The following is a 26,555-nucleotide window of genomic DNA, read 5'->3' on the forward strand; positions in this document are numbered from 1 at the left end:
CAGACCAGGAAACAAGGCCATGGAGTTAGAGAAATTAAGTATGAATATGATAGCAATAGAAAAGTGAAAACAGGGAAGAAATACTTTGCAAAATGTTTACTAGAACTCCAGAATATGTATATTAATCAGTGATATAAGAGAAACTGAGTAACTTCTTATTCTCTTCAAGAAAAAGAGCGCTTGGTTTTTTAAAAAGGAGCTACCCTTTCTTTTCAAAATAATTACTAGAGGAAAGTGTTAGAAAAATCTTATATTGGAGCATTGACAAATGTTACATAGGCTATAGCTGGGAAATCCTACAGCCTCCACAACAAAGAGAGGGCATTTAATGCCCGAGGGCAGGGGAGTGCTGGTTCCCTTTGGCTTATATCTGAGAAGGTTTGATTCTAGAATGGAAAAAGATCAAAAGGGAATGGAATTGAAACGGCAGTGAAACTCTACCTTGTGTTTTCTTCCCAGTTTTTTGTTGCCTTATCTCTGCATTAGCTGTATTCTCGCTGACCTTTTCTTTTTTCTTCTTCTTCTTTTTTCTTTTTTTGGTACTGGGGACTGAACCCAGGGGGTGCTTCACCACTGAGCTATATACCCAGTGCACACCGCCCCCCCACCCCCGCCCGCCCACACACACCTTTTTTTTGAGATAGGGTCTTGTTAAGTTGCTTAGGGCCTCACTAAGTTGTTGAGGCTGACCTTGAACTTGTGATCTTTCTGCCTCAGCCTCCCATGTAGCTGGGTTTGCAGGGGTGTGCCACTGTACCCAGCCCTCTCAGACTTTTGCCATTTGTACTCCAAATCATAGCTGAATCATTGATTCGTCACATTTTTCTTGTAGGCTCTGTGGAATGTCTTTTTTTACCTTTTTCCCATATCAGTACAGTTTGTTCATGAAGACCTCTGTTGCCTCCTTATTGGCCTGAGATGTCAGCGTATGGTCTGATTCCTATCGCACTGATAGCTTTTCAGACTTCTTTCCGATTTTCAAAGTCAGATTTCAATTTAGGTACTAAGACTAGGTGAAAAAACATCTCATCCCTACAGCACACTGAATAGAAAGGACTCCACACTATAGGTAAGAAAATGCAGGAGCACCCTGCTCAAAAGTTAACAGGCCTGATGAGTTCTTTCAGATGGTCTGTTGCCATTAAAGCCATGTGAAAGAATGCAAGCACCATGGCTGCCCACATTTTCTTTACCATTCTTCTTTTGATGGACGCCTAGGCTTATTCCACAACTTGTCTATTATGTTCATAGTGCTTATCTCCTAAAAAGAGAAAGAAAGGCGGGGGGCATTAAACCTCAACTATGTGTTCCCTGGCATGAGAGGCCCATCTGTATTGACACTTAAGAAACAAAGCACTGCCATCCACACCCAGTCTCTAGTAGAGAGCTTTCTTCCTTACCTCCTTATACTGCACTGCTTGACTGCTTAGTTCCTCCTGCTTTACAACTAGACTTTCTGGATTTGATAATGTATGCACTTATATCTTAGGAGGAGACAGCCTCATCTAACTTTCAAAGTTCAGTTCCAGGTCTTTACTCTTTCAAACCAGTTCTGTCTTGTTATCATTCATACTTCATTAGAACATCTTCTGGATACCTTTTACATGAGCCCATTTGGAATTAAATTGTATTTGCCTGGCTATTAGTACATTAGTATAAACAATTGATGTTAAGATAATGACCACTTTGCCATCCCCCACCCCCTTAACCCCAAGCACTTTGAGTTGTCTGAGAAGTTCACTGATACCACCAGGGATCAGCCTGGATTCCATTTGTACAAATTTTGCTTGACCTTGTTTGAATATAGTCCAAGTCCCAGCTGAAGTTTTTTTAATACCTAGAGAATGCTTCATGCTGAGTTGTGCCAAACAAATAATTGGATATGGGTTTTACAAAGACTATATCTCTGACTTTTCAAGTTCTTCATATGCTCTGAGGAAGAGATGATTTATGTCCTGGATATACCTAAGTTATGGGTCTACTAGTGCTCATGGAGAGCTGGAAAATTTCCATATACCTAAAGGCTATCTTCAAAGTATTGACATTCCCATGTGTGTGGTGAACATTGCCATGTTGTTTGGATTCTGCATATTCCCCATAACCCTGTGTGCTGATTGCTTCTGTCTCATAGTCCATAGGGATTTCTTGCCCTGCTGACAGGGAGCTCCAGTCTTGTTCTAGTAGATCCTTGTCCATCCTGCAAGAGCTGTAACACCAGTGACAAAAAGCTTAGCAAAGCATGAAGTCACGAAGACTAAAAACACCTACACAACACCCAATCCATTGACCTAAAACTTGATCAGTTTGGTATGCAGTGATTTAATTCTGTACTTAGATTTATAGCCCAGGCCCCTAGGAGAAGAAAAGAAAAGAGGTGGCCTCCTCCACTCTGAGGCCTCGGTGCATCACTGATCCCTTCTGATCAGGATCTACAACTTGCACCCTCCATCTTATAAGACTTTGGAGCACAGTCCTGGGGCCATTAAAAGGCACCATAGAGAGCAAGTTTTGTTGTTCCTGGCTTTCCAGCCACAGGTCTCAAAAGCTATCTGGTACTCTGTTAAGACTATTGAGTCAAAGGACTGTGACCATGACCACCACCAGCTCCTCGCCTGCTCATTTAAAAATTTTTTATGTGGATTTCCAAACCTCTCCTTGTCTCATAATCACATTTTAATCCTGATTTGGGTGCATGTGTTCACTATAATCTCCCTTTATCCATGCACAAATGACCTCACTGTTCTCAGGGTTGTAAAACTTTGGTTACATTGTGTTACTCACTTACATGGCTTCTCTGGATACCTTTTGGATTGTAACCTAGGTTCACATTCTAATTTTGTATTGTTTTCATTCTCTCACTTATGATCTTGATGGAGGTCAGTCGGACATTCTGGTAATATGCTTTCTGAAACCCTTGAGCAGGGTTACTGAAGTCCTTTCCTAACCAGTTCAGTTACAAATCCAGGCCTCCTGCTATAGACATTTTAATAGACTCATATAAGCAAGGTCAGCTTGTGTCCACAGGTAAGATACCTCTAGATAACCCTATTGTTTAATATCCTGACTCAAGGAGAAAGTTCGACAGCTACCTAATAGCTATACTCCATCCCCAAAGGATCAGGCACTACCTGCCTATAGAAAACTCAAAAAGTAAGTACAAAGGTCCACTCTATTAATGTTACAGTGATTGGGCGATAATAGTTTACTGTCCTCTGATCTGAGCCTGGATATTATCTAGAAAGGTCATTAAAAAACATTTCCCAATGGATAGTAAAACCTCTATTCTTGACACTGATTGTCTTTCCTCCGTTCTCTTTGTGGCTGCCTTAAGCCCATGGCCCTCATCACTCCCATGCTCTTGCTGCCATAGACTCAGTTGCCATAACTCAAATGTTAACTGTATGTGCTTATTCAACAGAGTTTGGTGGTGGCAAGAGTTTTCTTTCCCTCACTGTTCTTGTGAGTTTTAAAATGCTTGATACTCTGCTGAATAAATAACTTATTTATTCAGGTAAAAAGTATTTTCAGGAATACAAATAGGAGCTCTGCCCTGTTTGCTCTTGCCTTCTCCCTAATTTTGACACCCAGTTAGATCTTGCTATATCTAACCTCTCCTCACCTACCTTGTTTCCCATCTTCTAACAGCATGATAGCTTTATCCAGATTTTGTTTCCCTGCTGATTGCAAAGGATTGGAAGTGAAGTAACCATTGCTATGTCCCTTTATTTTACTGAAGGCCCAGAGAGGTAAAATGAGTGAGTTGCTCAAGATTAATACAATAAATCCACTCCACAACATTCATCTTACTGCTTCATTCACTGAGTTGGCTACCCACTCATTTTATCTCTGCTCACACCCTGTTCCTCTCTCTAGTTTCTTTGATTATCAGCCTTATTATCTTTGGGGAGGATCACAGTCTGGACTTAAGCCCATATTAAGCTTGTAGAATCATCTGGCCCATCTCATGTATAGAATTAGGATTTTTCATGGTGCCAAACAATTTCAAGAATCTATGATCCGTGGCCCAAACTTTACTAGGATAAACTTTATAAAATACTTAAACGATTGCTATCCCTTGGTAGATTTACATCTGTGGTTAAATTTGGCTAGTAAATGTTCTCCAGAAGCCTCTTTTAAGTCTTGGCGGGGCTTAGGTTCTAAGCACATGGAGCCGGTGCTGATGGTATTTCTTAGTTCTTCTTGGAGAGTAATCCCTTGTCCCATCTGCTCAATCTGATAGCCCTCTCCCACTTACTTTCTGATGATGTAACTATCCAACACAGGCAACTGTTTCTTCCCAGTTGCTACTCCTCATCCTAAGTGAAAATAATTTCCTAAGGCACCAGGAGATTCCAGGCCTCACCACCCAGCCCTCCAGCGCCTGAAATTTTGCCTCCACCTTGTAGTTTTTTCCTCTAAGGGAGGGTCCCAGTTTAGTTTTGCCTCTTTCAAGAACAGTGACTAGTGTTTGACTGAAGTAACTAATCAACCAATCTTCTGTGGTTTCTATAGCAATAAAAGATGAAGCAATTTGAAAAACACATTACTGTCACCCCAAGGAAATAGTAATGAGGTCCTAACTATTTTAATGGAATTAGAATGGTGATGGGACAACCGTGAGATATAGTACAAAGGAAATTGGTTAGGCCTTAAGGGAGAGAGTTGAAGTAAAAATAAATTCAGATTTAGTGCCTGGATAGCTGGCTTACACCAGAAGCAAAGATAGACAAAAAGATATAAGGTTGAGCCAAGACTGGGAACAAGCAGGTAGGCAGTAAACATGGCATAGGACATGAACAATCAGAAATTCCACTGAACATTCATATTATTGGAAATATGGAACTAGATATCAGGACGAAATTCTAGGAACAAACTTTAGATTAGGAAATTACTCATACCAAGCTGGTTCTGAAGCCACAATATGGTCATATGTAGAGCGAGAGTTGGACAGAACCTTCAGAACACGGTTAGTTCCCTTTAAGGATGAGAAGCAGAGAGAAGACAGGAGCTTCAAGAGGTTGAAGTGTGGGCTCTTTTGACTTTTAAATATGGGTGGAAGTGGAGGGTGAGGCAGCCTGAGGGAGGATCAGGTGGGGTAGGCAACATACTTGTGCAGGAAAGGAATGAGGAGGTGGTTTTGGGGTGAAGATAGAAGGACTTTGAGCTTAAAGTATTCAACTTGAGCATAGCAAAGATAAAGAAAAAACTGAGCGAATGGAGACATTTCTTTCAGTAAGAAGTGGAAAGTTGAGCCAGGCACACCCTTGTCATCCCAGCAGACCCAAGTGGGAGGATCACTTGAGTGCAGGAGTTTGAGACCAGCCTGGGAACCATAGTAAGATCCTGTCTCTAAATTCATTAATTAAAACAATAAAATGTTGAGGTAGTCTGTGTCCCCAAAAGAGAGCATATCCCCCTACAAATTTGAGGTGGGCACAGAGGGACTGAGAGGATGAGTAAGGTCAGAAGAATTTGAAGGGGCAGGTGGGAATATGGGGGTCTCTTGCAGGTGAGTACAAAGCTGGCAGGCCAGAAGTGAGGATCTGGCCCAGGTGCTATAGTGTTTGCTGAGAGAGCAATCAGGCATCCATTTTAGGGGTGGGGTAGGGCTGAAAAGTGGATGAACTGAGAAAGGGAGTTGTACAGGAGCTGGAGGTGGGAGAACAGAGTGGGTATAAAAGTGAGCAAAGGATTAGATTTGGTCTAGGATAAGGTAAGTAGACCAATGTATACATACACTTTGGGAACATTATATGAAAATTATCATTCTGAATGTACAGCTAGAGTGTGGGTCCTATTCTGAGTAGTAGATATTCTTCTTCCTGGTCAGTGTTAATTTCATTTCTATTTCCTGCAGTCTTCCTATTTGGCTTGGAAGGTCCTGAGGTTTCCCACCCTTGCCTATTCTGAAGTCAAGCTTCAGAATCCTCTCATTTTACTCTAGATCAGTGATCTTCAACCTTGGTTCCACCAGACTCAATGAGGAGCTTTTTAAAAAATACATACAGGTTCCTGGGCCTCACCCCAGAGAATAGGATTAAATTGGTATGACCTGAATATAAGGATTTTTTTTTTTTTTTCCATTTTCTTTTTAAAGCTCCTTAGGAGGTTTTTCTGTGTGACCAGGGTTAAGGTCTTTGGTATTCTGCCAGGCAGGATAATGACTCCCATTAATGGAAGTTTCATACTGGGAATGCCTGAGAGTTTAGCTTAGTGTGGCTGAACATATGGACTCTGGAGTTAGATACCTAGGTACAGCTCTTTGATCCCAGGAAAACTGTATTACCTAGGATTCTCAATTTCCTAATGTGTGAATGGGAACAATCAAAATAACGCTCACAAAAGGCTGAGGGTTAAATCAGATGATGTAACATGTTTAGCACAATGCCTGGCACATAGTAGTACTCAAAAAATATTCATTGTTTTTGTTAATATTTTTGTGATTGCATTAACACTTTATTCTTTTTCCATGGGCCCACACAAGTTAGACTTAATTTCCTCTGAATACTTTATTTCAAATCTGTACATTACTTGAAGGAAAATTGTAGGCCATCTTGTTTTAAAGTTAAATAGTATAAAGCTTCATGATTGTAGCTTGACTTGCTACCTGATTGATGTAGCAGGAGTTGGTGCTATAGTGAAAGATGACAGATGTTGCTTTTCCAGATATTTAACTTCGTTTCAGTGGTCATGGTAAGAAAGTAACCACAGGATGACTCTGTCAAGCTGATAAATTTCACTTCTTGAAGACTGGGTGTGGACTATGATTTTTCTAGAATCTTTCTCTGGCAGAAATTTGCCTAATAGGAGTTTAGTTATACTCTTTCCGCCCCGCCCCCCAGGATTATTTATGTAACACCTCTGCAATATTTATGCCATTTAATTTTTTTAATTGTCTTTAAAAATAAAGAAACATAACCTGTCCCTTACGCCTGTCATTCATCCTCGCTTGTCCTTAGTGAGCTAGCCCTACCTTCTGATGATCTGTCTTCCCTTACTGCAAAATGATTAAGAGGTAAAACTTTTACCAAAAACATTAACTGTTTAATGGACATTAACATACTTGCATTTACAAGCAGTGAAGTTTGTCACCTTCATGTTGTTATTTATGCAGCATTAACCTTTTTCTCCAGATCATTGAGACTGAAAATATGATGGACCGAATTGTGACTGGCTTGTCTGAGTCTAGTGTCAAGGTGCGGTTAGCTGCCGTCAGGTATGAGCTTTAAATGGTCTGAATAAACATCCTTTGCTATGTGTTTAATTTGTTTCCTCTCTGGTCCTTCACTACGTAAGCACAGAATCCAAATGTAACTGGAAAGTTTGCTCGGGTGAATTCATACAGTGTGTAACATCACCTAACAGAAAACCCAGCCTCCAAAGCCCATGACGTGTCCTGACATAGTTGACTTACTCTCTATGGATGTACTTGAAGCGTGCGCTAGTGATAGTGAAAAGTCATGCAGTTTATTTGAGAAGTAAGTTTTGGCTTCTTAGAAAGCTAATTTTGATTATTCTTTATAGATGTTTGCACAGTTTATCCAGATCTGTACAGCAACTTCGAACCAGTTTCCAGGATCATGCTGTGTGGAAACCTTTAATGAAGGTAAGAAGAAAGGGTCATCAAGTGACCCATTCACACAGAGGCTTTATGAGCTGAATGAGCCAGTAGCACTCCCAGGGTTCGGGAGTGTGTCTGATTTGGGTAAGGGCATTTTGAACATCTGTCTCTTGAATCTGATATTTTGAACATCTACAAATCCACAGAATGTGTTTCTGAGATTGACATCTTGTGTGTAAGGGGAAAGTCCAAACCTGGTTTTCTTTTATTAATGCTGTAGCTACTCATCTGATGTTCCTTTGTGTTGAGTATTACTCTTTAAACTTATACTGAGTTATCCTTGTAATTTTTAGTTGTAAAATAGAAAAGAATTAGCCATTTGCAGATATAACAGGTTGTTCTTAGTCCTTTGGCTATCCCTGGATTTTTTTCCTCATTTTTTTTATTGGTGCATTATAGTTATATATATTGATGGGATTCATTGTTACACATTGGTAGATGCCACAATATAACTACGGTTTAGCCAGTATCACTCCCCAGCATTTCCACCTCCCACTGTACCTCCCAACTCTTGGTCCCTTTCCTCTTTTGATCTCCCTTTGATTTTTAAGAGATCACTCCTACCTTTGTTTTCCTTTTTCCTCTCTAGTTTCCACATGTGAGAGAAAACATTGACCCTTAACCATCTGAATTTGACTTATTTCACTTAACATGATGGACTTTAGTTCCACCTGGATATTTTTCTTAACAGTAACTTTTTTTGGCATCAAATCTGCTCTTGAGGGCTCCCACCCAATTTTTTAAAAAGGCACGTTTCAGGGCAAATGGATATGAATTAAGAGAGTAGCAGGTTGCTGCTAATAGTGTTATCCCTGATATATCATGGAACCACAGGTCTCCTTGATCTTTCATCTTTTTTCCCCTTTAAATAACCATATACAAACCTTGCATTTAGTTTAAAGGATTTTCCCTTTATTAAGTGTTTTTTGTTTTAAGTAAGTACTCAAAAGCCTCCAGGTACACAGGGCTACTAAAAATTTTTACTACAGAGCTCTTGCCCTAGCTTACACTTCAAGTTAGAATAGGGATATCAGTGTGGCAGAAATAGTCAGGAAAGACTTCAGACAGAAATATGTGATGTGACTTTGAAGGGAAAAGAACCAGGAGAATTTTCCAGGGAGAGGAATAGCAAGAACAGAAACATTGTGTATGGTATGTGTAGGAAATAGCAAAGATCCCGTTATGACCCTAATAGAGGACTCGGGTATGATGAGACAGACATACCAGTGAACAGATAAGCACCAGGTAGGAGAGGTGAATCAGTGCCGTAGGCTTTGGGAATTGACATGCCGAGCCTTTATTTTGTGGAGGTACATGATTTATGTGTTGAGGTCCTGGAATAAGGATAACGTGTGAACCCTGAAGGTATTTAAGTGGAAGGAATGACAGGTTTGGGTGTATAACCACCCAATTAGGAACTGTCAGGGGGACACCAAGAGGCTCTAAAAAAATGTCACAATATGACCCTGTGAGGCTTATCAGAATTTCTTCTTCCCAGTTGGCACACCTAAGCTAACTGTCTATGACAACCTAAGCAATCTATGACATTGAACTTGACCCATGTCCTTCCACTGGCACTTCTCCCTAGTTTCACCCTGTTGCATACTATTGGACATATGTCAGCCCTTCTAAATATTGTTCACTCACTGCTCTTCTTTTACTACCTGAACCTAATTAAAAACCCCAAACTCAGAAAGGCAATTTGACCAATCCCCATTCTCCAGACTACAACATCAGTGCCTTTCTATACTGAGCAGACACTTGCTATGGGACATGTTGGCTCCCACCAACAAAAATCCATTTCAGATCCACAATCCCTTATCTAAAACCGCTGGAACCAGGTTTGGCATTCCTGGATTTTCAAAGGTTCTCCTCAGTTTAAGTGATATTTTCTTTTACCATTCCCACTTTTTCTTGTTCTCAGATTGTGCCTTTTTCATAGCAACTTGATCTTGATTTAATGATTATACATTCAGGATTTTTTTAAACTGCTCTTCTGCTTCCCAGAATAACTCCCTTTGCATCTGGAGTTGTTATCTCTGATTGCACAGTTCAGAACTCCTCTGTCATACAAATCAGAAATGGAACACCATGTGATTTCTGCCTAGTTCTCCCAGGGAAAAGGTCTGATGAGCAATCTAGAAGGGTTTTGTGCACTTGGGTACATGTGGGTATGATTACTTTCAAACTGTGACTTTGTAGCACATTTAAATTATTAAAATATTAACAACTTGAAAGAAAACAAATGATTTGCTTCAGATATTTTTTGGTTCCTCATGTTTCAGAAGCTGACATCATATCTGCTAATATTTTGCTTTTGTTTTTTTCCATTTTTTAAACTGTTGGTTAGCAATCTCAAGAGAATAAGCTTTTGATTTAATTGAAAATTTTATGATTATTTTTTGTCTTTTTGGTGAAATTCGGTATTGGATGTCAACTTCTGAATTTCATGTGTTGTATTTTAAACATTTGTCTCTTCAATGTGAGAAATCAAGTTTAGAGATAATTGTTTTTATTTAGTCTTCTGTGATCTCACTTCCATGATTTTAAACCATTAATGATATCCCTTTTGTTTATCCAAAGGTTTTACAAAATGCACCAGATGAAATACTAGTAGTAGCATCTTCCATGTTATGTAATCTCCTTCTTGAATTTTCTCCAAGCAAAGAGGTTAGTATTGATGTTCTTTCCTAGTTGTTGCGTGGTCCAGCTAGTGCTTAGTCAAATAACTTTTTACAGTTGTTGACATTGAAATACATGGATTGGTTATAAAAACAACTTCTGAATTATTTGATGGAGACATCATTTTTTAATATGACTCTTATTTCCCAGTGTTCCTTCTATTCTACCTGGCATATTCAGCTTCTTTAAAACACATTACAAAGTTGGATAGAGTGACAAATGCCTATAGTTTCAGTTCTTCAGGAGGCTGAGATAGGAGGACTCCTTGAGCCCAGGAGTTCAAGACCAGCCTGGGCAACATAACAAGACCCCATCTCAGAGGTTAACTAATTAATTAATAAGATATTACAATTCGTAGCCAATCTAAACTGCAAGTGTAAAAAATAATTACACAAGCAGTAGACTATTTTCAAACTATATCTACACTAAAGAATAAATTGACTCACTTTTGTAAACCAGGGTTTAGGATTCATTTCAAGGAGATAAATTGCTTCTAATGTAAGTTTTAGTTTTTTAGTTTCTAATGTTGATGGTAGTTTGGGGAGGGAGAAAATGTGGGTGTGTCCCCCCCCCCCCCCCCCCGTGTTGTGCATTTCATAAATTCTCAAAACTTGTATTTTTTTAAAATAGGAAAAGCTGGAATTGGTAGAAGGGTAAACCTTAAGAAATCAATTTAACTGTGTTATGTTTTCTGGTTTGGTGCTGGTCATGCCTGTGCTTAGTATGCATGAGGCTCTGTGTTTACTTCCCAACACCAAAACAAAACAAAAATCTGCCTGCGTGGTTGCGCACACCTGTAATCCGAGCAGCTTGAGAGACTGAGGCAGGAGGATTGAGAGTTCAGCAAAAGCGAGGTGCTAAACAACTCAGTGAGACCCTGTCTCCAAATAAAATACAAAATAGGGCTGGGGATGTGGCTTAGTGTTTGAGTACCCCTGAGTTCAATCCATGGTACCCAACAACAACAACAAAAACAAAAATGTGGTCTGCCAAATCATGAAATGAAATGAATTGGGCATTTAATAGTACCATTTTTATTTAGGGTGTTTTTTTTTTGTTTTGTTTTGTTTTATTACTTAATTTTTTAAATTGTAGATGGACACAGTACCTTTGTTTTATTGATTTATTTTTATATGGTGCTGATGATCAAACCCAGTGCCTCACACATGCCAGGTGAGCGCTTTACCATTAAGCTACAACCCTAGTCCCTGTTTTTTGTTTTTGTTTTTCCATGTATCATAAACCCCATTTATTTATTTGTTCTTTTAATTTTTAAAAATTTTTATTTGTTCTTTTTAGATATACATGAGAGTGTATTTTGATATCTTGTATACATACATAAAGTATAACTTCCCATTCTTCTGGTTGTACATGATCTGGAGTTACGCTGGTCATGTGTTCATATATGAACACGGGAAAGTTATGTACGATTCATTCTGTTTCCCATTCCCATGCCTCCTCCCTTTCTTTCATTCCCCTTGTTTAATTCAATGAACTTCTGTTCTTCCCTCCCTCACCTTTATTGAGCGTTAGCATCCACATATCAGAGAGAGTATTTGGCCTTTGGTTTTTTGGGATTGGCTTATTTCACTTAGCATGATATTCTCTGGTTTCATCCATTTACCAGGAAATGCCATAATTTCATTCTTCATTAAAGCTGAGTAATATTTCATTGTGTATTTATACCACATTTCCTTTATCCATTCATTATTGAAGGGCACTTAAGTTAGTTCTATAGCTTGGCTATTGTGAATTGAGCTGCTGTAAACATTGATGTGGCTGTGTCAATGTAGTATGCTGATTTTAAGTCCTTTGGGTATAAACCAAGGAATGGGGTAACTGGGTCAAATGATGGTTCCATTCCCAGTTTTCTGAGGAATCTCCATACTGCTTTCCAGAGTGGTTGTACCAATTTGTATTCCTACCAACAGTGTGCTAGGGAACCTTTTTCCCCACATCCTCACCAACATTTATTGTTACTTGTATTCCTTATAATTGCCATTCTGACTGGAGTAAGATGAAATCTCACTGTAGTTTTATTTTGCATTTCTCTGATTGCTAGAGATGTTGAACATTTTTCCATATGTGTTGACCATTCATATTTACTCTGTGAAGTGCCTTTTCACTTCCTTTAAATAGTCCCATTTTTGTTGAATTTATTTTCTTCAGTCTTTGACTGAAATCAGGAAGGCAGAATTGACAGTTCAAGATAGTAATTTTTAAAAATCTTATAACAGGACTAGGGATGTAGCTCAGTTGGCCGAGTGCTTGCCTTGCACACACAAGGCCCTGGGTGCAATCCCCAGCCCCACCAAAAAAAAAAAAAAAAAAAAAATCTTAGAACAAAATGGGACAGAATATGGCAGAACCTCCATCATGTTCTCTGCCCTGTTGTGGGGTCTTGGCTGGGTTATGATTAATCTACCTTCAGAATATTTAGTGTCCATTATTTAGGGAAAAAAGGTGGAAGAGCTCAGGAAAAGGATCATTAATAATGGATCGATTTTTTTATATTAAAAATTAACTTGATCCTATTCTGGAAGGCAGGGAAATGCTATAAGAGCATTGTTGGGCCATTGATAGAATTGGAATAGAGACTATAGATTGATAAAAGTATTGTGTTAATTTAATGTTAACTTATCTGAACTTGTACCTATACTGTGATTATGTAAGGGAATAAACTTCTTAGGAAATACATACTAAGGGTAAAGTGCATGATATATGTACTCCGATTTCAAGTGGTGGTATAAAATAATGTGAATATAAATAGGTGAACAAAATGAGAGATGATAAAGCAACTATTGCAAATATTAAAAATACCACAATTTGTACAAATAGAGGAATATGTAACTCTTTCAAAAAATATCATCTTGAAAGGCACAGCACTTTTTAAGTGTAGAATTGCTTAAGACATTTCTAGAATTCACTTGACATATGGCCTTTAAACGTTATTGGTGGTAATAAATTTTAATCCTCTAAGTTTTGAATTTTCCATAAATTTCCAGATACTCATTTTCATCCTAGTATCATAACTACAGTAAGTGATCAGACTAAAGCATACTATTTTAGGTGTAAAATGTGGCATGACTGTAAAAATACAAATCCGTTTTGCTTACATAATTGAAAAGTAGTTCTGAAAATAGTCCTCAAAAATGAATTCCATAGCATTTTGAAATAAAATTGACTATTTGGAAGGAAGATGATGTGGTTATCTAAGTTCAGTTATATTTCTTTCCTAAACCAACCGTTGCTTTATAATCATAGGTGGTAAGCAGCACACAAGGTCCATGCATAAACCGGCCAGCAGGGACGGTTTCAGAGGGTGGCGAGAGTGAGAGTGGGGAACTAGATGATGGGGTCGCATAGGGTATGTGTGAAAAGTACAGATGATCAGAGTCTCCAGAGTGTCAGTACTACAAAGAAAAAAGAAGTGACCTCATGATGATGATGACGATGATTAGATTTGTGGGAGAAGAATTGTCCTTGCCTTCTTCAAGGTGATTTTTATGGCTGTATCACTCCTGCTTTTTGAAGGCTGCTTGGAACTGAGTAAGAATGGGAAAGAAATTATAGAATATCAGGTATATACAAATTTAGTTTGTAAATCTGACTATAAAGTTGTATTTTTTTGTTTTTAAATTTTGCAATCACAGCCAATTTTAGAATCAGGAGCTGTAGAGCTACTTTGTGGATTAACCCAGAGTGAAAATCCTGCTTTACGAGTGAATGGAATTTGGGCTTTAATGGTATGTTTTACCTTTTTTATTACTTCATAATTTATATAATTATCAAAGTTAGAACTAAAGAAAGTATTATGTGAAATGTCTGGAATTGTCTATTTTAAAAACCTAGCTATTGTGGCCCAGTTTTCTAATAACCAAGAACTTAGAAGATATGGTATTCAGCTTTCAGGTCAATAGTAAGCAAGTTGCTTGGCCACAGTATGCCTAGTTTCCTATTATTTCAAAGAGTGAACAGGTGTTGAAACTTCATTTTCTTAATTTTGGGGGGAAAAAAAAAAATATATATATATATATACACACACACTATGGATATAGTGACATATACAGAGAGCTGCCTACTTTTTACGAAGCACTTTATTCTCCCCTTTGCTCTTAAGAACATTATGAAATAGGCTAAGTATTCTTATAACACGACAGATGATTTTTTTTAATTGACAAAAATTGCATATGGTTAAGGTATACAACATGTTTTAACATATATACTCATTGTAGAATTCCTGGATTAAGCTAATTAACATAGATTGCCTCATATGCTTTTCATAGCGATTAAATAACTTGCCAAGATAATAGGATTGGCATGAAAATGCTTCATAATTTAACAGTTCCTAGTAAATAATTTATAATAATGGATTCAAAAATTATGATGTTCACTGGACACTGTGGTACATACCCATAATCATGGCTCAGAAGGCTGAGGCACAGGATTAAGGGCCAGTCTTGGCAACTTAGTGAGGACCCTATCTCAAAATATAATAAAAAGGACTTAGGTAGCTCAGTGGTAGAGTACTTGCCTAACATGAGCTGAGTTCAGTCTCTAGTACAGCAATAAATGAATGAATTTATGTATGAATAAAAGAAATATGTATATACACACACATATATGGAGTCAGAGAACCCTTTTTCCTTAAGATTATCAAAGTAAGTTTTATTGAAATTGGAAGTAATCCTACATGAATATTTCAGAAACATAATTATGGTAGCTATAATTTAATTGCTGTATACCAGACATTAAATTAAGAGTTTTATATTTGCTTCCTCTAATTCTTATTTTAAGTTATATTGGTGTATATCTACCTTACAAATGGGGAAATAGGATTCCAGGAATTTAAATGAATTGTGAGGGAGAAGGCCTCACAGCTAGTAAGTATGGAAATGGATTCTGAAGGTGTCCCAGGCCTGTACTCCTCTCCCTTTTCCATGTCTGCTGTGTTTTCACATGAACTTTGGAATAGAAATAACCGTCTTCTAAGAAAGCACCAAATCCAGTGGTTTCATAGTTATTTTTCCTCTTAACTTCACACTGCTTTTAAAACTCTTTTCTCCCTGGGGGCTGGGGATATAGCTCAGTTGGTAGAGTGCTTGCCTTGCAAGCACAAAGGCCCTGGGTTCAAATCCCCAGCACTGCCAAAAAAACAAAAGAACTCTTTTCTCCTTGAAACTGTACTGGAACTTTTTTTTTTTTTTTCCTCAACCTTCTTTTCAGGGAACATTCCCCAGAGTTTCATTGTACATTTCAGTTTCAGGAACTCCCCCTAATGGAAGAGGTTACTTCAAAACCTACATATCCAAATATGGCTGTTACCTGTTCCCCAGATCTATTACTTGAACAACTTGTGGGACTTATAAGAGCTCCCTGGCATAGCAACTTGAATATGAGAAACTGAACTTACATCCCACTCTAAGAGTCCAGACAGACTATCTTATTTTCAACAGTCTCCATATTACCAGTTGCCATGTTCTCCAGCTACAAAATATAAAAACCTTGGACTTCTCTTTGGTCTGGGTCTCTTCACTTGATCTTAATAAAAAGACTGAGAAGTAATGGCCTGAGTTTCTTGACACCCAGCCACTACTCTTTTTTGCTCTACCATGTTGACTTGCATCATTGGTAACTTTACCTCTCATCTCCTTAATTAAAATAAGTTCCTAGGAGGCAATAGCTACATATTACTTAAGTCTTTGGTTTACAAGAGATTTTTATATCAAAAGTTGATAGAGGAGTTGTTATTTGGAATTTGCCATGGTTTTGTATTGGGTGGGTGGATTGTTTGTTTTTAATTCAGACATATTATTATAATTTAAAGTTAAGCTGGGCTAATCCATAATGGGAATAACAAAAAAGGAACAAAGTAGCTACTGCTTGCTGATAGCCTTTCCCCTGGAAGGCTTCCTGTGCGATAGGGCCCAGTCATCCAACACCTACCATAGTATTAGGAACCCAGTCAGTGTTTCCATGCTGGCAGAATTAGCACACCACTGCTTATTTTCATCTTTAATAAGTGAGTACTTTGAAATCATTTTCAAAGTGCATGGCACAGTATAGTTATTAATAGTCATATTGTTAATAAAAGACATAGAAGGCAACTTGATAACCATAAAGGTCTTCTCAAAATAATAAATACATTTTGTATTTACCTGAGAAAGCTTAAGACATTCACATGCCCATGCCAGAAAGTAGTCATGTTCATCATGTAGGTGTATGCCTAAGAGTAGCAGTTATACCTAGAAATCTAGGTGATTAGCAAGAATCAGAAAAATGTGTGACCCATACCTAAGGATTCTTACAGATTGTACTTTGAAAATTATCAGAATTACTGCAAAAATAAAAAATATAATAAAGTAAATGTAGAAATGATTCTTGCAACTTCTTTAATCTTTTCAGAATATGGCATTTCAGGCTGAACAAAAAATAAAAGCAGATATTTTACGAAGCTTGAGTACTGAACAGCTCTTCCGATTATTATCAGATTCAGATTTGAACGTGCTGATGAAGACATTGGGACTTCTTAGAAATCTCCTCTCTACTCGGCCTGTGAGTAAGATCACCCAAGTTTCCAAATTAGCCAGCCCTCCGTGTGCATAACCCAACACTGCTGTCTCTACTCCCCTCGACATCTCTTATGAGTATGACTCAAATGTTGCCCCTTTCCAGAGAAGCAAGAAGTTGATATCCAGGCCTGCCACCTTCATAGGTGTTCTGGGAGCACCCCTGCCCACCATCCCTGCACTGCCCATCCTGTCTCTCTCTCCTCCCTTGACACCAAATATGTGCCTGTCTTGATTTGTTACTTTACTCTTGCCTAGTTTGCTGGCCATGTTTCTCATTTGCCTGAATCATTTATCTCTGAGGCTTCTGCTTATTTGGATTTAGAGAATTCTTCTCAGTGCCATTCCATAGACACCCGCCATACCCCCACCTCCCACATTTCTAGAATTAACCTCTGGAGATGTCATTGTGAAGAGTACTGGGTAGTCAATAGAAGAGGCACAGCTTTGCTGTTGGGGTCATGCTCAATGTTGTTCTCTGATATTCCCTGACCAATGATGTCAATGGCCTTTGGGTTGACGAAGAAACATGGGTGGTCCCCTTCTCTGTTCCTTACTTGTCTTTTGAGTCATCTTTATGCATTTGTGCCCCAAGACAGAATTAATACTTACACTGTATTTTTCATGTCTGGCTCTCCCCACCAATCCATATTTTTGTGCTTTCTTTTAAATCTTTGATATCTGTGGGCTTGAGGACCCCCCACTGATTTTATTCTATATTCTATCAGACCAACTCTGTTCTCTTCATAGTAAAATCATTCAAAAACATATTTGAAGGCAAATTGCAGCTTTACAATATAACAAACACTATACTTTGGCATCTAGTTCTATAGGCTGTGGTGTTCTACTTGAAGCAACTGTGTATCATAGTAATTAACGTTTAGAAGCTTTATGTTCTTTCTGTGATCTTTTTGTTTCCCAGATGATAATTGTGGCTTTCCCATTGTTTTACAGCATATAGATAAAATAATGAGTACTCATGGAAAGCAAATTATGCAAGCCGTCACCCTTATTCTGGAAGGGGAGCATAACATTGAGGTCAAAGAGCAGGTATGTGTCCTTTCTCCTGGGGAGTATTTTCTGAATATGAGTACGAAGGCAGATCTTAGGTAGGAACCTTCTAAAATGTTCAGATCTGCAGAGGACAGGGTGCTGCTGATGTGGAGGATCCAGAGACAAGAGAGCTGCTCCGTCAACCTTGAACTATTCAATATTTCTTCTCCCTGGAATAAAAGAAAACATGTCCAGAGTCTGTAGTTTTCCCCTGGCTCACACTGTATACACTGTCCCTGTCTATAAAGTAGCAGCTGCCTTTGGTAATCCTAGAATTACTCCTTTCTCCAGAATTCACTATTTCTAACCCTTTCTACCACCATACTGTGAATCCAAATTCCTATAGTTCCCTGGTAAGAGAAGTTCTTATCCTGCTGATGGTTTTGGTTTCTTTACCCTTAGGCATCTTCTATTCTTAGTCAATATCCGAACACCTACTTTCTGTTGGCTTTCAGTAGGGCAAGATTGTGGTAGGCATAAAAGTATAGACACTGCATTTATGAGTTAACCAGGTGGGAATCGCTGGGAGACATCAAGGCAACTTTAATGTTGTATATATTTTATTTTACCATAAAAACGAAGGTCACTGCAAATTTAAGATTTTAACACAGAATCTGAGGTGTTAGTAATGTTATAGTTTCCTGCTATAAGGTGTTGGCTACATAAGTTTAAATTCCTTGAGTTGTACACATGTATGTATGCCTATATTTATGCCAGAAACTTGTCAAAATCATTAGAGGAGAGTTGGGCACAGTCTAAGTACAGGGCTCAAACTCTTCATCCTCTGTGTTCCCAAGCTGGAGTAGTTCAGCAAGCTTCTGAAGAGCAGTCCCAGAGGTAAAAGCAGTAGGACTTAGTAGTTGTGATGGAATTTATGAGCAAAAAACATGATAGATTTGACAGAATGGTTTCACAATAGATATTTTAGGTGATTTTTCTTAAAATTAATCTTAAAGCATCACTGAAGTGAAATGAGATAAAATTCATTACTGGGACTAAACAATGAAGAAATACATTGTTCAAAAGAAACTATTCTACTTGGAGACCAGTGGAATGAATTTTGTCTGTGAAGACAGCTCACCTGGATAGAATTGCTCTAATGTGAAAAGTGAAGCAAGGCAGGAAGACCAGGCGAGACTTGGATGAAGACAAACGAAAAGACCAACAACAGTGTTTTTTGTTTTTTTGTTTTTTGTTTTTTTTTTTTTGTAGGAAACAGATGATACTATCATACAGATTTTGGAGATGATCCAGAAGTAGACAAGTATCAAATGCTTAAACTACCTAGCTAGAAGTTTAATGCTTCTCAGAAACATCTAATAAATAATTTTTTTATCTAGTCCTAATTGATGTACAATAAGTTGCAGTGTGATAAGTTTGTACATGTGTATATACCCATGAAACAATCACCATAATCAAGATAGTGAACATATCTACCACTGTTTTTAAAAGAGGAACAAGATAAGAATGTCCATGTATCCCACTCCAGTTCAACATTATCCTGGAATTTCTACCAAGTGCAGTAAGGCAAGAAAATAAATAAAAGATATACAAACTGGAAAGGAAAAAGCAAAACTACTTCCAGACAACATAAATGTCTTTATAGAAAATGCCATGGATTCATCAAAAAATCTAGAACTAATAAGTTAATAAGCAGGTCACAAAGGAGAAAAATTGATTTTATTTTTATATATGAGCAGGGAACAATTAGAAGTGGAAGTATTTTATAACAGTGCTATTTATAATAGCTCAGAAAAAAATGAAATGCTTTGATATAAATCTTAGAAGGATCTATGTACTGAATGACAAAACACTGAAAAAGAAATCCAAGACCTAAATAAACGGAGAGAGAATACTATGTTAAAATATCATTCAATATTGTAGCCATTTAGAGAATACTATGTTAAAATTCTTCCCAAGGGGATTTACAGATTTAGTATAATCCCAATCAAAATCCTAGCAGAACTTTATAAACATTAATATAAATGTAAATACTAGAATCTCTACCTACTATGAAATAACATAATCAAGACCACATACCATTAGCAAAAAGATAGCACATGTGGACTATTACATGTGCTAGAAATAGGCCCACACGTATGGCAGTTGCTTACTGACAAACATGTAAAAGCAGGTCAAAGGAAAAAGAATGGTCTTTTCAACAAATGGTGCTGTAACAATTTTTGCCAAAATATTTTGCCAAAAAAAAAATAACTTGTACTGTATCTTACAGCTTAGATAAAAATTTACTCATAGGTATAACATAAAAGGTAAAATTATAAAATTGCAGAGAAAATCTTTGAAAGATTGGGCACAGGGTTCTTAGATATGATAGTGTAAACATCAGAAAAGGAAAACTGGTCTTCATCAGAATGTAAAACTTCTATTTCTGAAATACACTGTAAGAGAATGAAATGACCAAGCATCCACTTGAAGGAAATATTTGTGAATCATACATCTTATGGACACATTGGACATGGTGACTTTTGTCCAGAATATATAAAGAGCTCTCAAAATAATAAAAAATAAAAATAAAAAACTGAACAATATTAATAGATACTCCATAATAAATATCAGTACACTCTTTTAGAATGACTAAAAATGTTTTGAAATTGATAGTAAGTCAGTGGGAATGCAGATGATACACTTGGGTTTTGCAGTGCCTTAAGGTTGAAGGTATACAGTCGTCCCTCATTGTCTGTGGGAGTTTGGTTCCAGAATGCCCATGTATACCAAAATCCACAGATGCTCCAGACCAGTATATAAAATAGCTTAGTATTTGCATATAACTTAGGCATATCCTCCTGTATACTTGAGATCATCTCTAGACTACATATAATGTAAATGATGTATGAATAATTTTTTTTTAATAATGCCCCCCCAAAAAAAAATCTGTACATGTTCAGTATGGACAGATTTTTTTTTTTTAAAATGTTTTCCATCCATGGTTGGTTAGATCAATGGATGTTGAATCCATAGAGATGGAGTGCCAACTGTACTTAGCATAAGCCCAACAATCCCATTCCTAAGCATGTGTTCACATAACACAAAAACCTATATTCACACAAAACCTGCATATGAATAACAAAGTTTATAACAAATATATTGGTAATCACCAAAAACTAGAAATAAGCTAAATGTTCCTTAACTGAACAATAAATACACTGGAATACCAGTTAGCATTCAAGAAAGACAACTGTTGATACATTCAACAACATGGATGAATCTTAAGTGCCTTATACTACATGAAAGAAGACAATTTCAAAAAGCAGCATGCTGTACACTTCTGTTTATATTCTGATTTTGCAGAAGACAAAATCATAGAAATGGAGAACAAACATACAAGATTTAAGGGAGGAGTAAGGGACTGGAAAAGGATAGCATACAAGTTGGGAGGGAGACGGTGAGAAGACTGTTCTGCATCTGATTGTTGATTGTGGTGAGAGTTACAAGATTCTATACATTTATCAAGTAGGAGTCACACCAAAAAAAGTGAATTTTACTGTATTTAATAATTGTGCTCTTATATTTAACCCCAAAAAGCTAATTTGGATTTTGTTTGGGGTGATATCATTTAAGTTCCCATCTTTGAATATGCACTCTCCACAATTATTTAGGTTTTCTTTGATTCTTCATAACAGTGTTTTATAGATTTTAGTATACAGATCATACTTTCTGTATTCTGAGAGATGTCAACAGATAGTTTTCTTGTAATGTCTATCTGGTTTTGGTATTTGGATAATGCTAGCTCTAGGGAGCAGGGTGGGTTGTTCTCCAATCTTCTGTGAGAATTTGTGGAGAATTGGTATTACTTGTTTCTTAAATGTTGGTGGAAAGTTCCAGTGAAGCTATGTAGACATTGTGTTTCTTTTGTGGAAAGGTGTTTCTTTAATAGGAATAGGACTGTTTAAGTTCTTTGGTCTTGAGTGAGCTTTGGTATTATGAGTTTGAAGGAATTTCTTCATATCATCAAACTTTTCAAATTATTGACATAAAAGTATTTGTAATATTGTCTTATCTTTTTAAAGCATGTAGTATCTTTTACAATGTGTCCTGTCTTGTTCTGTATATTGCTAGTTTGTTTTTTCTTGCTCAGTCTAACTAGAGGTTTAGTAAGTCCATTGGTCTTCTCAAAGAATCCACTTTGAAATTAATAATGTCTGTTTCATTCTACTATCCTTCCTCCCCCCATACCTGTTTCCCTCCCTTCACTCGCGTCTACCTAATATAAAGTAGCTCCATTCTTCCCTATTCCCTCACCCACTTATTGTGAATTAGTATCCACATATCAGACAAAACATTCAACCTTCGGTTTTGTGGGTTTTAAAAAAAAAATTTTTTTAATCCATTTTGAGTTTCATCTCACCACCCCTCCCACCCCCCATTATTTTTCTGTTCTCTTTTTCAGGGGTTGGCCAACTGTTTCTGTAGTACTGTACAATCTCTATAGTAACCACTTACCCATGCTGTTCTAGGCTGAAAGTAGCTGTAGATGATATGTAAGTGAGTATTCATGGCTCCTTCCTAAAACTTTATTTGCCAGAACAGGCAGTGGGTTGGATTTAGCCCACAGGCTATGGTTTGCCAAACTCTGCTCTGTTTCATTGATTTCCAGTTGTTCATTCTAGTGGAAATATGTGTATATATTTTTTATCTCTACTTTATCTGCTTTGTATATTGAATTGATTTGGCCCTAGAACTAATTGGTCTCTTGGATTTGGTTGTATCTCCATTGAAATGTTTACAGTATGGTTTGCATGGGTCTATTCTAGCTCTTCAAAAAAGGGGAATCAGTCACCTATCTTGTTGCCCTTGTCTGTTCTGAGGAATCTTCCTATAAATCTCATTTTTCCCAGTGAGTCTGAATGTATTCTCATTTCCCCAGGAGCACCTTGGTCATGAAGCCTTTTAAAATTCTTTTCTGTGGTCAGAGTCATTTCCATTATTTCTTCTTCTGCTGCTTTAGCCAATTCATAGGACTGAAATGGGAAGAAAATTGAGAACAAGAGAGAAAGAATATGATTCTTCCATGACCCCTTCACAACCCCCAGCCAGGCTCCAGTTCTGTCCCTGTTGCTAGCCTCATTCTTTTCCTGTTGGTTTTAGCCTGGCAGAGCCTCCTTGGTGAGGACTGGATCACACCATTGATGACTGTGATCTCGCTGACTTGTTCTTGGAATGGTGGGTTATTGTAAAGTTGGCTAAGTCTTCCCATAATCACATGAAGGAGGAACACAATAGAAGGAATGTGGTATTTCTGCACATAATTCAATTTTGCCTGCATTAGTGAGTCTGATATTGCCAGACTTGGATTGCAAGGATGTCAAGACATAGAGTAGGAAGAGGGAAAGAAAGGATTGGTACTCAGGTATTCACTGACCCTATTGGATAGGTTCAAGTGGGACTAGAATGTGGCTGGAACAACCATCCCTTACATGATTCTGATGTCATCTTGAACTTGAATCCCCAAAAGCCAGCTCCTTCCCAGACTAATTAACCTCTGTTGACTACACTTGTCATGCTCATGTCTGTCCCCTTATAGTTTCTTTCCTACAAATTCTAAACACAAAATAATGCAGACCCATATTGTTAATTTTCCTAGGGTGTTGTGCCTGCCAAACTTAAAACAGGCTCACCATATACCAAAACTACAGAGCATTTTCAAATCTGACATCTTCCTTAGATCTTTAACTTCTGGGAAGGTTCAGGGTTTGTTTCCTCATCATGACCTAACTGCCATGGAATAAATAATCCCCCAGTGCCCACTTAGGAATATATATATTTCCTTATTTTATATATATGTGTGTGTGTGTGTGTGTGTGTGTGTGTGTGTGTGTATGTATACACACATGTATATATATATAATACACACATATTCACATGTTTGTGTATATATATCGATATATATATATACACATATATATATGAGAATGATTATAAATTGTATTTCCTCTGTCTCTTGTTTCCTGGAAGCAGCCTTTTTCTAGTTCACACCTTACAGCTCACTCCCTAAAAATCTAGTTACTACATTATGTTAATCTAACTGACTAAAATTACATACCTGACATTTGAGGGTTTGGGCCTAAGTAAGAAAAAAAAAATCTCAATGGTGTAATTAACTGAAGTCTTGCAAAGAAAAAAGTTAAAATTGGAGAAAATTATTCAAGTCTCTCCCCAACATCACCGCTTGACTGACCATTTCTTGAAGCAGTTGCTGACTGTACTGCAGGAGGGCTCAGTGTCACTTCCTCCAAGGAGCTTCCCTGGCCCTTGCAGGATTCGGCAAGTGCTTGCTCTTCGTGCTTTCTTGGTTCTCTGTTCTACTTCAGTCATACCACAGTGAAGTGTAATTGCTCATGTAACAGCTTTTGAGTCAAGGAGTGTATCTTTTTTTTTTTTTTTTTTTTTTGGGGGGGGGGGGGTTGCTGGGAAGGCATGTATCTTATTCCTGTCTTAGCCTGACGCCTTACAGAGAGCAGGTCCATGATAGGCACTCAGTAAATGTTGAGTTGTTAAGTCTGGCACCAGCTTGGTTTCCTTACCATAGCCCTTTCCCCTTTACCTTAACCCTTGCCATCTGCTGGTTTATCTGTAAAAATGGAGCAGCTGACAAGAGCAATCTCTTCCTCTGAGAAGAAACTCCGGTCAGTGCAGTGGTTGTACTCTAGGTGTAGTACTGTAATATGTAATATCCAGTCTGCACAGCAGGCCAATCTGGACTTCGCTCCTTCACACATTTTGCTTCCTTTTCTGTCTTCTAACAAGATTCAAAATGAGTCAAGAGGTTCTCATTGCCCATGGTCGATGTAGCTGATGGACAGGGTCTAGGCCTTCACCCAGAAGGTTGTTAGCTTGGGAGCAAGTGGAAGGTGGAGGCCTGGGGAAGTAGGGGGACAGTGCCATCCACCAAACAGGCTGCACTTGAAGAAATCTGTAGGTTAATCACCAGAGCTTCTCTCAGAAATGAGCTAAGACAAAAAATAATAAATTACATTCTGTTTTATTTTTGTGGTAGTATATACATATGTGTATCCATATATATATATGACATGACTTCCTTTACCCAGCTATGGCCTAATGCTCAGCAAGAAACCACAGGAGTGTTTGGGGTGTTTTTGCCGAAAGTGAACTCAGCTTGGGGGTGGTTACTGTTGTTGACAGTGTCAGGAGTTGAGAAATCAGGGCATTGATAACGGAACCTGTGAGAATACATGTACCTGCCGGTGAGAAACTGCCCAGACTCTTGAGAGAGTTTGACTCTGGGAACCTCACAGTTTTCTTGATTGTTGGATCTTTGTTCTTTTCCAGACTCTCTGCATCCTAGCCAACATAGCAGATGGGACAACAGCAAAAGAACTTATTATGACTAATGATGACATCCTGCAGAAAATCAAATATTACATGGTAAGCAAGCCTTTGACCCCTTCACTGCTGCATTAGAAAGCAAGGACTGTACATTGTTGCAGAAATTTTTTAAGAAGGATAAACTACTGTGTCAGATTCGGAATCTTCCATCCTGAACGGAGAAGAACACTAACTCCTTAAAGCTTGTGCCATTGGTGATATTAACATCTACCACCCCAATCCCCATCCCACTCATCTTGATTGCCTCCTTGGGCTCTTGGCTTTCTCTCAGTCTCCCCTCTCAAGGCTTCAGTCCCGTAGAACTCAGGTGCTCCCCTGACACCTTAATTCCTTAACCTGTTTGCTTCCAAACAGCCTGCTACCTACTGCTGTGGCCAGGCCCTGCATCACCCATGGCAAAAGTCTGTCTCCTCTTTTCATTTTCAGCATATCCTATCCGAACTCTAACCCTGGAGGAACCTGTCTTCTCTTTTGCCAGCCACCACACGTTAACAACCGCAGAGGAGGGATAGAACAAGCTGAGCGTTCACTTTACGAAACCCACGTGGGCGCTCAGCCCCACTGGGTATCCTTCATTGATTCTGTAGTAGGTTGGTGCCCCCGTTCTCCACAAACAAGAGTAGGTTCTTACCCTCTCCTCATTCTTTAAACCTCACCTCTTCCCTTGCCTTGTTACTCTCAGTGATGGCCTCTGTTTTTTTGTTTTATTAAGAGAGTAGAAGCTGAGCCTTGAATCAAATCAATACTCCCTCCTGAAGGCCTGTCATGTACTGCATGGCCTAACCCCTCCATATCTCCAACTCATCGCCTGGCTTTCTTCCTCATTCATTACACCGGCTTCTTTCAGTTCCTCAATATGGCCATGCTCTTGCCTACCTGAGGACCATCACACCTGGAACACTTTTTTCCCCACTCCTTCTCACTCTTCAGATCTAAGCTGAACTGACCTTTCCTCTCTGGACTCTTAATCTTTGTTCCTGCATCCTGTTTCTTGTCTTCAGAGCACTCAGCTCAGTTATAGTGAGTGTGCCTCCTGAGCCTCTCCTCTACTGGGTGTAAACTCCATGACACTAAGGACATGTCAGTTTGTTCACAGTTCTGAATCCAGCACTTGTGGAACCTGGCCTCTTGTATGTGCTCAGGAAACTTCATTAAGTGAAAACCTCCTGCTTCAACTAGGAATTCCCTGATGTTTCCACATAGTAGCTTTCATCTCTTGACAGTCTCTCCATCAGTGGAGGAGTGCTTGCCTAGCATGTAAGAAT

The 26,555-nt window shown here is 38.3% G+C and overlaps 2 protein-coding genes across 7 annotated transcripts in view; one reads left to right on the forward strand and one right to left on the reverse strand.

The window, feature by feature from the left end:
• ARMC8 (armadillo repeat containing 8) overlaps positions 1 to 26,555 on the forward strand; it is a 109,075-nt gene that overhangs the window by 74,290 nt on the left and 8,230 nt on the right. For all 5 annotated transcript variants that reach the window (XM_079155015.1, XM_079155016.1, XM_079155017.1 and 2 more), the window contains 7 exons: positions 7,134 to 7,216; positions 7,525 to 7,606; positions 10,205 to 10,291; positions 13,957 to 14,049; positions 16,709 to 16,858; positions 17,827 to 17,922; positions 25,234 to 25,329. In XM_079155015.1, coding sequence (XP_079011141.1) covers positions 7,134 to 7,216; positions 7,525 to 7,606; positions 10,205 to 10,291; positions 13,957 to 14,049; positions 16,709 to 16,858; positions 17,827 to 17,922; positions 25,234 to 25,329 — 687 coding nt within the window. The remainder of the gene's footprint in view (positions 1 to 7,133; positions 7,217 to 7,524; positions 7,607 to 10,204; positions 10,292 to 13,956; positions 14,050 to 16,708; positions 16,859 to 17,826; positions 17,923 to 25,233; positions 25,330 to 26,555) is intronic.
• Positions 17,931 to 26,555, reverse strand: part of NME9 (NME/NM23 family member 9) — a 41,113-nt gene continuing 32,488 nt past the window's right edge. For both annotated transcript variants that reach the window (XM_079155026.1, XM_079155027.1), the window contains one exon: positions 17,931 to 18,095. Coding sequence is in view for 1 of the 2 variants with exons in the window: in XM_079155027.1 (XP_079011153.1) it covers positions 18,076 to 18,095 (20 nt within the window). In the remaining variant the exon portion in view is untranslated. The remainder of the gene's footprint in view (positions 18,096 to 26,555) is intronic.

Source organism: Sciurus vulgaris (assembly GCF_902686455.1).
Source record: "Sciurus vulgaris genome assembly, chromosome: 10".
NCBI lineage: Eukaryota > Metazoa > Chordata > Mammalia > Rodentia > Sciuridae > Sciurus > Sciurus vulgaris.